At 41.7% G+C, this 13,044-nt stretch overlaps 1 protein-coding gene across 1 annotated transcript in view; it reads right to left on the bottom strand.

The window, feature by feature from the left end:
* Positions 1-13,044, bottom strand: part of LYPD6 (LY6/PLAUR domain containing 6) — a 121,444-nt gene that overhangs the window by 3,368 nt on the left and 105,032 nt on the right. Inside the window, exon 3 of the mRNA XM_054562379.1 lies at positions 11,545-11,643. Coding sequence (XP_054418354.1) covers positions 11,545-11,643 — 99 coding nt within the window. The remainder of the gene's footprint in view (positions 1-11,544; positions 11,644-13,044) is intronic.

Below are 13,044 nucleotides of genomic sequence, written 5' to 3'. Positions count from 1 at the left end.
TAGAGGTTTGTCCAAGTCTTAGAAGTCTACAAACTTCAGATTTCTTCCAAAATTCCATGGAGAATTTTTTTTTATTTGTAATTTAAAGCCTAAAGAAAAATGGTTTTGTCAATGTAATTTTTTAAGTCCTCCAGGCAGTGTTCTGCTTTCTGAGCCTGGGGTTTAGTTGAATGTTCCTGTTCCACTTTCAGACTGAAAAAGAAAATGAGTAATTCCTAAGAAATGTCACTGAGCTGTTTTTCATCCATATCTTGGACCTAACTTTGCATACTTTATACATTTTGGATATTTAGTGGCTAATATGGAATTATGACCTTCTATAATATTATTTATTAGGCCATAAAAATCCCCCCACCAGATTCTGTCATAATTTTGGCAGCTTTTAACCAAAGTATTAATGTCCAGAGAAGAAAGCTGAATAATTTTAGGCTCTGAGCATGACTCATCCAGACCGCACTGACATGTCCTGGAAGTCATGAAAATTCGAGGGCTGTAACGATCTTCCTCGATACCGCCCCTCCGCAGCCTGCGTGGCCTCCGAGTGAGTCTTGCTAAGGGGCAGCGACTTTCCCAAAGTTTACACTCTTGCTGGGTGTACGTGGGCTGAGTCTGTGCAGGGCCCTCCGTCAAGTGCTGTCCCTACACGGCACCCTGACCAGGATTTTGTCAGCTGGAGCCAGGTCAGAAGGCGGACTCTACCTGCTCAGGATCCTAGAGAGTGGGGTCACAAAGGTCACCTATGAGCACCTCAAAAAAACAAACAAACTTGAAAGCCCGTAATATTTTAAAATTGGAGTGAGTGTTTTTCTGATGAAGAGGAGGTAGCAGCTCTCCTCTGACTTTAGTATTTTTTTTAAGCCTTTGACAGGTTTGAACATACGGATGCCTGTGACCTGAGTGATTTACCACATCTTCCAAAGAGGACTGGTTTACTTCTCTGGTATCAGACTTGGTCATTTATGGCCCTGCTAGGTAAACCTTTCCCAGGCCCACTCCAACTTCAGATATTCAAGAAAGCAATAAAAAAGGGAATGTTCTTATCTCCGTCTCCTCTTCAGGCAGACAACCAGGAGCAGCTGCCAGAGGTTTTATTGCTCCCAACGTAAATCTAAGCAGATAAGATCACCGTTTATGGAATGAGTAAGTCATGACAGGTTTCAGTTTTGGAAATCACATTTGTCCCCCAAGTAGTGAATTGTCTTGTTTTAACTAAGCCTTAGAATAACAATTGGTGAACTTGACGTAACTACCTTTTGTTCATGCTTTTATATCCATAACACACTCTTTTAATTTATTAATTGGAAGTGTATTCCACTGAATGAAAGTAGAGACAACAGCTGATGAACCTTTTCCTTTTTTTCAGGAAAATATGCAAAAGCGCAGTTCCTAATCATCCAGTTCTTGCCATTCTGCGGGGAGAAGGGTGACCACTGACGAAGCTGGACAAGAATTTTTTCTCACACTTCATCAAGTCCAATCCGTAACACAAAGATATATGGAAAACACCATCAATCCCTTGGAAGTATCTACTCCACTTCTTTTCTTAACAAAACTCCTAAGTGAATTATAAAATGTTAATGTAGAAGATGGTTCTGCGGTTAAATAAGTTTGGGAAATGCTCAAATAAAGTTGAACAGGTTTCTTCAGTGCACAACTTATGAGAGCCTTGAATTCATACTGTGATCTCGACGGGGGATGGGGAAAGGCACGCGGTTTCCCAAGCAGAACTAGGTGGACCACATGTGGCGTATCGCTGGACTGTAGAATTGATAAAAACTGAGTTTCAGCCACAAAGCATTGCTCTCCATGCATTTTGAATACTCCTTGGGTTAGTAATGAGGTTATATGAGAATCAAGCCTGCTGATAAATTCACACTAAAAGGATTTCAAAGTCTTTTATCTAAAAGATAAAAGATGGATTTGAATTTCTACCAAGTTAGTTTGGGCCTCTAAAAAATCTCATATTCTGCACTGCATGGTATTCCCAGAGGTTGTGAAACAAGTCTTTTACTCTGAGATTCACAGGCATTCAAGGAAAATCAGAGCTGAGCAAGAAGCCTTTATCAACTATTGGAAGACACAAAATTCACACATGTATACACACAAATCCTCCAACCTAGCTCTGAAACTTAAAAAAAGGTTCAAAGCTAAAATGTAAATTTCCATTTACTCATCAACATTCCGTTTTCAATAACGGAAACTGTAGCAAAACAAAACACACATCAAATGATTTGATTAAAATGAGACAATTAAAAGCGACCAACTCTCAGGTAAAAGGTCTTCTCGCCACTCAGTTATTCTCTGTGGCTCCTCTAGTTTTGGCTTCTTTACAAACATCTAATTATGAAAGTGATGCTAGAGAACAGTTCACCAGGTGCAAAAAGTTTAAAGGGAGAAAAATCACGTTAATCATAAAATTACCAATTACACTGAAAAATAAAGGCAAGTGGTATCGGTGGCACCTTCCCGCCTGTTCCTTACGGTGCACGCAGCCCTTTACACCCTGCTCTGCCCGCCCCCACACCCTGCCCAGGTCCCTCTGCAAGGACTGTTCGCCTAAGTGCTCAATTCGATGCTTTTCTCGCCTGTCTGACCCCTTAGAATTCTTTGCACTTCCAGGTTCTGCTGTGTATAATATCTCCCGAGGATTCCCCACCCTGGACATGAGAGCTTTGTCTTCCAGGTTTTCTCCTGCATCTCTGGTCTCTTCACTTCCAACTCTCCCTAACCTGAGTGTGAATATTCTCCCAAGTTCAGTTCTTGAAACTTCTCTCACTCAAGTGACCTCATCCAACCTCAAATGCCTCACCTTCAGTCTGATTCTCTCTCCCAGCCTACAGAACCAAATTTCTATTTCCTGGAAATCACCAGCCGCAGTTTGTGCCTGGCACCTCTCATGTCTCCAGCCAATCACATCATTTCTCTCCCCCCTGGATCTGTTTATCTTCCTGTGTTTCTACTTCAGGAAAGGACTTCCTGAGACGTGGCACCTCTATCGGGGACTAGAAAGTTCAGCATCAACTCAGACCTCTCTTGCCAGGCTGGGTGTCTCTAAATCTTCTGAAATATCCCCATTATCCTTCCAGTCTTTTCTGTTCCATTTTCCATTTCCCCAATACAGGACCTCATTTATTCCCTGTCTTCTTTGCCTATGATCTCTCTCCTTTCTAATGCAGGTGCCGGACAACCAGCCACCAGACAGATTACTGAAACCAGGGTCGCCACTTACTGCCTAGGAAAGCATGAGTAACACTTTAAATCATGAATGGCCCCTAACTGTCAAGGAGCTCTGACCGCTTCCTGCTGGGTTTGTTTGGCCTACCTCTCTCTGTCAAGAGTATAGGAGCAACTGCGTCCTTGCTAGAAGCATCGATTGCACTTACAACTCAGAGCTTGGCATCTGAAACTCCAAACTTACTACTACCCAATATTCTCTTTGTTCTAGGCCTCCGACTACACATCATTGCCAACTAGATACCTTGAGCCACCATGACGCAACTTTTGAGTGTTCCTCACAACAATAATTTTCCTGTCTTCCGCTCCTAGAACCCCAATGTTCTTCGAGGCTCAAACCAAATGTTCTTCGAGGCTCAAAGACAGGAATTCTGTGAAACCTTCGTTGATTTTCCTCCAGGCAGCCCTTCCTTAGCTTCCTTATTTGATATGCCTGTCTTTACCTCTAGATCAGGATTTCTCAGCATTGGCACGCTGGCATATATTTTTTCACTGGTTGATTTTGTTGTTTTTTTAGTTAAACTTTAGATTTTGAGATAATTGTAGATTCACATGTACTTGTAAGAAATAATACAGAGTGATCCCATGTACCCTTTACCCTGAATGGTAAAATATTTCAAAACTATAGTATAATATCACAATCAGAATATTGACATCGATGCAGTCAAGATTTCGACCATTCTATCCCCACAAGAACCCCTCATGTTGACATTTTATACTCACACCCTCTCCCCTCCTGTCCTCAAGCCCTCCTTAACCTTGGCAGCAACTAATCTGTCCTCCACTTCTCTATCTTCATCATTTCAAGGGTGTCATAGAAATGGAATCATACACTATATAAACGTTTGGGACTGAGCATGTTCACTCAACCTAATTCACTTGGAAAGTTAATGAACAATCCATTAATTTTTATTGCTAAATGGATTCCATGCTATGGGTATACCAAAATTGGTTTAGCCATTCACCCATTGAAAGGATATCTAGGTTGGGGATATTATTAATAAAGCTGTTATCAACATTTCTGTAGAAGGTTTTGTGTGAACTTGAGGTTTCAGTTCTCCGAGATAAATGCTTAGAAGTGGAATTACTGGGCTGTAGGGCACTTGCGTGTTCTCAAAGGTGGCTGTACCGTCTACACTCCCACCAGCAATGTATCAGTGATCTTGTTTCTTCTCATTCTTACCAGCATTTGGTGGTGTCACTTTCTTAGCCACTCTGTTAGGTGTATAGTGGTATCTCATGTTTTTAATCGGCATCTTTCTAAGGCCTAATGATATTGAATATCTTCTCATGTGCTTATTTGCCCTCTTTTTATTTTCTTTGGTGAAGTATCTTTTCCTGTTTTTTGCCCTTTTCTTAACTTATTTTTCTGTTGGGCTTTGATAATTTTCTATATATTTTAGATATTAGTCCTTTGTCAGATATGTCATTTGTAAATTTTTTTTCTCTCAGTTTGTAGTTTGACTTTTCATTTTCTTAACAGGGTCTTATGCAACACAAAAGTTTTAAATTTTGATGGGGTCTAATTTATCAATTTTTCCTTTTACGGATTATGTTTTTTATCGCAAGTCCAAGAACTCTTTGCCTCACCCTAGATCCCAAAGATTTTCTCCCGAGTTTTCTCTAAATGTCATATAATTTTATATGCAACATTTATGTCTATGACTCACTTTGAGTTAAGAGTTAACTTTTGTAAAAAGTGTTAGATTTCGATCGAGGTACTTTTTTTTTTTTTTTTTTTTTTTGCCCTTGGATGTCCAATTACTCCAACACCATTTGTTGGAAAGACTGTCTTTCCTCCACTGGATTGCATTTGTGTCCTTATCAAAAATAAGTTGGGCATATCTTTGAGGATCTCCTTCTGAGTTCTCTATTCTGTGTCATTAATTTAGGTGTCCCCTCCCCTCCCCGCCAATACTACCATCTTATTTACTGTAGCCACATGATAAATCTTGAGAGTAGAGTGACTCCTCTCATTGGATCCTCCTTTTTAAAATTGTTTTAGCTATTCTACTTTCTTACCTTTCCATATAAATTATATAAAAATCTTGTCTGTATCTACAAATAATCTTGCTAGATTTTGACAGGAATTGTGTTAAACCTACATATCAATTTGGAGAGAACTGACATGTTTACTATGTTAAGTCTTTTAATTCATGAACATGCTCTCTCCATTTATTAGTTTTTCTTTGATTTCTTTTACTAGCATTTATAGTTTTCAGCATATATGTCTTGTACATGTTTTGTTAGATTTACTTTTAAGTGTTTATTTTTTGAACAATTATATATGGCATTATATTTAATTTCAGTGACCACATTCATTAAATGATATTACATATACATACAATTGAGTTTTATGAGTTTATCTTAATATCTTGTGACCTTGAGGAACTTACTTATTAGTTCTAGAAGTGTTTTTAGAGTTGTTGGGATTTTCTACATGTCATCTCTGATGAGAGATAGTTTTATTTCTTCCTTTCCAATCTACATGACTTTTATGTCCATTTCTTGCCTACTGCATTGGGTAGAACTTTCAGCAATACATTGGATCAGAGTGGATAAACTGGACTTTACAGTGGTCAGTAGTTAAGATGAAAAGTGATAAGACAAAAGCTTCAAATGGATGCTTCCTGTCTGAGGCAACTGTGCTAACAAAAAATACCTGGTCAAAACCCATGTGAATTGGAGTAGGCTAGATGCTCTCAGAATACAAGGGGGGGAAAATCTTGTTAAGGCTGATAGGAGACATTTGGTTTAAAAATTGCTTGAGCATTTCAAATTAAACAATAAATCTGAAAATTACAGTGCCAGCTGAGATAAACTAGCTTGTACCACCTTAACAACAAAAACAAAAACAAAAAAAAAAAAAGTAGGATAAAATTAAAATAGCTGGATAAAATTAAGTCACCCTCAATCTGTGTGAAAGCACAGAACTACCAAGGCAGAGAGGACTTGAACAGTAAGGCACCAGCGAAATGGAGAACACACTGAGCAGAGCCTGACATCCTATACCCGCCTCCCTCTGAGGTACGTGCACAGGATGAGAGGCTGAGGCCGAGCCCAGAGCCCTGCGGAGGGGCAGGGAAGCTGAGCAGAGCCATTGTCAGCCTCAAGGGAACTGGGAGGCACAGACAGGAATCTAGAGCTAGCAGGGCAGCCAGGAGAAAAAGGAAATATGGAGAACTGAGGCCGACAGTCTCCTTGTAGAATTCTAGGTTGGCAGTTACTTACTTTTAGCACTTTTAAAATGTCATTTCATTAACTCCTAGCTTCTACTGTTTCTGTTGATGCTGAACGTTGGCAAGGTTGTGTGGCAACTGTTTGTGCTGGGGAGAGCACAAACTGGTCCAATCAGCCTGGAAGGCTGTTAGGCTGTAACTAGCAAAGCCATGGCATACATGCTGCATACCCGGGAACCCCACCTCCTGGAACAGACCGAGCAGAAATGATACATGTGTGTACCAGAAGGCACGTGCAAGAATGCTCCTCATATTTAAAAACTGGAAACACTCCAAATGTCTCTCAACAGTAGAAGAAACGAAGTTTGGTATATCCATATAATAATCTACAATACATCAGTGAAAAAGAATGAGTTTGCTGCTCACAGAAACATATACAACGTGGGAAAGAAAGGAGTATGTTCTGTATGATTCCATTTATAAAAAGCTCAATGACACTAGTAACAACTGTGTTAACTTTGCAAGGAGTATAATGACTGGGGACTCCAGTGGCCTTCTGGGGTTCAATTGCTTACCATGGGTGGCAAACACACAGCATGTTCATCTAGTGAAAAGGCAATGAGCTCTGTGCTTGTGATCTATTCTCTTTCTGATATGCATGCTCAAATTCAACAAAAACATTTTAACTGTATTAAAAGGAGGAAGTCTAAGGCTTCCATTAAGCAATATGACAAGAGAGAACATCTGAACCTCATCTCATTACATAGCAGCAAGAGTGCTGAATAACACGTAATCAATAGCTTCTGTGAACATATAAATGAACTCTCCAGAAAGCAAGGGGAATCCCAGGGACCAACACTGATTTTCTACCCTGGGATGAATTGGGGGTATTATTTGAGGAACAATAAAAGGTGCAAGGCCTGGGGTCCTCCTGGAGTTTTTAGAGCTAGAATAGAGAAACCTTGAAGGACGATAGTCTGAGTGTAAGGTTGGCTAAAAGAGACAAAAATCCACCCTTGGGTAAAGGGAAACTAAAAGGTTGTTTGTCTTAGCCGGGGCTGTGTCTGAAAAAAGTCCACAATAAAGAACCTTTCCTAAAAACGTATGACCATGGGCCAGTCTTCGGTGGAGCTGGGGAGCACATCTGTATTTCCCGTTCGCTCTGGATAACAGGTATGGAGTCATCAAGGGACATGCCCAGGTTTTTCTTCACTTTCACAGAAAAACAGTGACGCAGCAGAGAAGCTGGAACCAAAAGGACCCATGTTTCTCCATTTTAAGATCTCTCTTGGTCTGATTTTATATCAGTAATAATTTCAAATGAAGAATTTGCCTTAAAGGGAGACATCTGCACTTCATAATTAAAAAGGAACATTAAATCCTTGAGGCTTAGGTAGCCATCACAGAACAAAGCTTTTTAAAAACTGTTTTTGACCTGACATTTAATTCCAGAGATGGCTAAACATCTATATGTTCCCTCTCTCTCAAGGAGCTTTGAATCTTGCAGCACAGAGAAAAGTCACAGGCAAAAGAATGCATGGATGTGACTGTGTGACATTCAACTCTTGCTTTCCTTGACCAGTTCTTTCCACTGGTCCCTGGTGTGATATGATTTCAAGATCCTTTCCCATTCTGGTTCACAAAGTCAAGAAAACTGCAGATTTATATGGAGCAATTGATGAAATTAAAGTTATTGCAAAGGAAGTGCTCAGGGACTAAAGCCTAAACAGAAGAGTAGCAGGTGAAGCAGGTGATCACTTATGAAGGGCATCAAATTCTCATGTCTAGGGAGGGAGTATGGTACCAGGCATCTGTAAGAGCCAGAGGCAATAACAAAGTAATGGAGGAGGCAGTACTCACACAACACACATTTCGAGAGCTGAGAGTGACAAGGGACCTGAGCTAGCTAGGAGGGGCTGGCTGATGCCACTGCTGCCTGTCACAGTGATGCCAGTTAAGGAAAGGCTTTCTTGATGTTTATTTGACCAAATGATGATTCACAACCAGTCTGTTGAATTTGTAAGCAAGCTTTACCTCAGCTGCTAAAATACAATATGTCTCTATGAGGATCACCCACATGGCAGAGTTTAGCTTTCAGATCTTCTTAAAATTCGGGTGTTCCCCTAAGCAATTTGGGATGTGGGTCTATCCCATTGAGATAAGATTAAATACTATGATAAAACGGTTTTTTCACTTTCAACAAGTTATTTTCACATCATGTAATAATTAAAACCTAGTTAAACATGCCATAAAATAAACAAATGAAAAAACCAGGAATGCTGTAGAAAGCTGGTATTTTTTTCCATAGCAGCTACTGAGCTGCCCTTACTAAGCCCTTGCTATAGCTGCTTCAAACAAACTTGAAATAAACAGAAAAAAAAAACAAGACAAATCTAGAATTAGTCAGCAGTTTTTAGTAGTCAGGCACATTTTGTATTTTAATCCAAATATATTGATGCCATTTACATTGTTTAAAAATCTGGAGAAAACCCAGAGGGAAGGATACATGGCTGATGGGTAGCGGGTCTGGTCAGGAAGTCTCCTCTCCTTACCTGATATTCAAGTTCCCACAAAAATAACCTGGCTCCCCTATTTGTTCCTACATTCTCGGATGTAAACTAGCGGCTGCCCCCAGTCCAGGCCTCTCCCTGGGCACCGAGCGCAGCGAGGAATCCTGCCCCCACGCCTTTGCTCTGAGTGACTTCCCGCAGCACATGCCCTCTCCCATCTCCCCCTCCGCCGCCCACTTGCAGGGCTGCTGCCCTCTTCCGAACCCATGATGCCCTTGCTGGCCGCCACAGCCCTCGAACAGAAGATCTTCCCTTAAACTCCGACAGCATTTAATTTGGCACTTGCTTTTGTCCTGCTATTTTTGACATTTGATATGTCCCAATCTTATCTCCCCCAGCTAAGCTGCGCTCCTTGAAAGAAAAAACCCGATTCTTATCTTTCACTGCATAATCCCCCAAAGGGCCTGTGTTCTGCATCATGAACCTTGAGGCAGCACTTTCCATTTATTCCTATAAATTTAAGGATGAAAAGATAAAAGTAGGAGAGGAAAAAAGGAAAAGGAGAAATTGTGTGATACTTTTGTGTATTTGTACTTTGGAAGGATAGATTTTGACCTCAAAAGAAAATATGAAGATAGACCTTCCTCAGTCACCTGTTTTTTCTCTGCGACAGGGATACAGTTGTGCACCATCAGACTGGGACTGGCCTCACTGAACTATGGCCCAAAGCCTGAGAGAGCCCCAGTTCACAGTCCCTCCTTTATTCTCATCATCTCTGCTATGGCAACGCTGAGAGAAGCCCCACCACACTGCCTGTACAGCAGCTCTGTGCGGAAAAGCTCATCTGCCAACTCTGTCCCAACAGGAACCGGCCCAAAAGATATTTGCTACACAAGCAAATCATCCTATTTTAGTTCAGCATCACTGGTGGTTCTCAAATATTACTCCATATGAGAACCATGGGGGAGCTTTGAAAACTCCATATGCTCAGCCACACCCCATACCATTTAAACACGAATCCCTGGGAATGACCCAGGCATCAGTGTTTTAAAAACTATGCCACGTGACTTGAATGTGTTGCCAAGTTTGAGGAGCAGTGGTTTCCCCAGGTCCATCAGAAGCCTACCCGAATGTTCATTCTGCGGTGGGATGTTAGAGAACATGAGCAAGTGACAGCAGAAGGCAATGCAGGCGGGACTCATCTCTGACTACTTGGATGGCTGCACAGCTAGCTTATGATTAAGTTGGTCTTTAGTGCCTCCATGTTTTTCTCTTCCCTGTGGTCTTTCACTTTAGCATCTCTACCTCAGTAAACAAGAGGCATCTAGAAATGACAATATTGCACTACACTTTTATTAGTAGGGAGAGAAGCTCCCCGTGGTTCTTGCCCCTGCTGTTCATTAGAATTACCTGGGATACTTAAAGCCCTGAGCAGAGATGCTGGCTCAATTTGTGGAGAACTGTGGTTCTTAACGTGTGGTCTGGAGCCTGGCCGCTTCTGCATCACCTGGGCGCTCTTCAGAAATGCAGTTTCTCAGGCCCCATCTCAGTCTTCCTGAACCAGAAACTCGGAACGAAAGACGGCAGGGGTAGGGGCAGAAATCTGTGTTTTAATGAGCCCTCCAAGGAATGACAAGCATGCTGAAGTGTGAGAGCCACCAGTTTAGGCAGGGCACAGGTGCCAGTGATTTTGAAAAGACCCACAGGAGTTACTAGTCCTGGGCAGTCTAGGTGAGGACGCATGGATTCAATAGTACTGGCTTAGGTGGCTGACACTGTTTCTTCATTGCAGTTTCCAGGCTCTCCCAGTGCCCAGTCCTCCGTGAGAAAGAGTGCCTTGTGCTGGGGTGCGTATGAGAACTCCTAGCAGTGAAGTCCATTTCACTGCTGGCTCCAACCTTTGTTAATAAAATGCCCTGTCCTTGTCATCTCCCCATCACATGAATCGACTTTCTTCCAAAAATAAACTAGCCAATTAACAGTGACTCGACGGCCAAATATACCCATCTTTTTAATTCACTAGATTAAAAGAAATACGACTATGGAACATCTCCTTGATTTTGAAATGGGCCTTTGGGTCAAAATTTCATGCTTCAATTGGGCATCCATCTCGTCCTTCAAAGAGAACTTCACAGTTTAAAAGGCTCAGGGTTTTTATTTATGCAATGATGACATTTAGAATTCTAGCTTTCATGCAGTCTCAGGATAAAAGCCTCTGGCAAAATATGTAATAAATGGAATCTTTATATGAACATTGATTTCATACTTTACAAAAGGAAGTTACCATGCAAGACTAATACTTCAAAGAGTGGACAGAGTGGATTAGAGGCTGGTGGTGTCTTCATGTCCTGCATGTGACTGGGCCTAGGGGTGAGTTTCACTCACCTTTTCTGGAGCTTCACGAGAAAGGGGGCAATCCTATGGATCCATTTAGGACTCTGAGTGTCTCTGACTGTAAGTTACTGGTGTGATATAAGCAACCTACTACACTAACAGCCTTAGACAAGAGAAGCGACTGACATTTTAAGCAGGCTTCCTCCCATACATGCGTCAAGGTGAACAGGTTTCTTCGCTCATGGGGACTGCAGCTCTGGGGACCCCAGGCCAGCTCCTGAGTTTACCTCGAGGACAGTAGATGTCTGGAGCCCATCGGTTGCACTCGTAATTGTCTGCCGCCTTTTCACAGGTGAAACACTTAAATCCACCAGGATATGGTGTGGCTATAAAAAAGATCAAGAGAAAAGATTAATTTTTAAAACTGAGCACAGAATCCTGCATTGTGAAGTTAGACATTGTCAATTTTTAAAAAGGATTCTCAAAACAGCCTGCCAGTGTCTTTAAAAAGTAAACATGCAAGTACCATATGTCTCAGCAACTGCACTCTTGGGCCTTTATCTCTGAGAAATTAAAACTTCTATTCACACAAAAACTTGTACACAATGATTCACAGCAAGTTTATTTGTAACAGACTAAAACTGGATTCAGTGCAGACATCCTTCAATGGGTGAAGGTTAAAGAAACTGCAGTGCATCCACACCATGGACTACCAGTGAGCACTAAAAATGAAATATCAATAAATTCAAGAACTTGGATGAATTTCCAGGGAATTATGCTGAGTGGAAAAAAGTCAATCCCAAAAGCTTATATATTACATGTAACATTTACTATATGCAACATTTTTAAAATGAGAAATTTTAGAAGTGGAGGGCAGCTGAGTGGTTGCCAGGACAGGGACGGGAGTGGCGAGGGGCAGGCTTAGAGGGAGCCTGGGGTGAGGCCGGCAGGAGGAATCCTCGTGCTACTGAAACTGTTGAGCGTCTTGACTTGGCTGTAAATGCGCAAACCTACACACATGATACAATTACATAGAACTCCACAGACACACACATACACACACATAGGAATACAAATGAAACTGGGGAAGTCTGAACAAGACCAGCGGGTTGATGTATCAATGTCAATAACCTGGTTGTGATATTCATCTACAGTTTTTCAAAAGGTTCCCATTGTGGGTAACTGGGTAAAATGTACATGGAATCTTTCTGTATTATTTTTTACAATTGCTTATGAACCTACAATTATCTCAATAAAAATATCAGTTTACAAAAAGGTACTCTAAATTTCCAACGATTTAGTTTTACGTGTCAACTTATGGAGACAGGTCAACATGTAAATACAAATATTAGGTTCAATCATAAAATATTTCCTGGTATTTGACCATTCTGTACCTACAAAGGGGGCAATTTCTTTAGTTCAATCAAGTATTTTTATCTTCTCGGACCTGACACGGTTAAGAATCCCTGCAGATGGTAAGGAAAAAGTCTTCTTTGCTAAAATAGACGCTGCCAGTGCAAAGGGGATCCTCCTAAGAGGCCTCTCCGACCCGCTTGCAACGGCCACCGAGCAGCATGCCGGGGGCACCCGGGGACGCAGATGCACGACTGGCTCTGAGCTCCAGGCCCCCGCCCTCCTCACCGCCAGCTGCCTCCTGCTGCCTTCTGGAGAAACGTCCTCCAGGCACTTGTATTCTCTGCCTGCACGCACGCTCAGGCAGGGAGGTGTCCCATGACAGTCACACCCCCCGGAGCGCCAGCACGCCAGGGCCTCGTTAGCATTTAAGG

Source organism: Pteronotus mesoamericanus, unplaced genomic scaffold, assembly GCF_021234165.1.
Source record: "Pteronotus mesoamericanus isolate MK-2021 breed Mesoamerican mustached bat unplaced genomic scaffold, CSHL_Meso_final scaffold_651, whole genome shotgun sequence".
Classification (NCBI taxonomy): Eukaryota; Metazoa; Chordata; class Mammalia; order Chiroptera; family Mormoopidae; genus Pteronotus; species Pteronotus mesoamericanus.
Note: the sequence above shows the minus strand (reverse complement) of the source record. Positions and strands in the feature narration are given on the sequence as shown.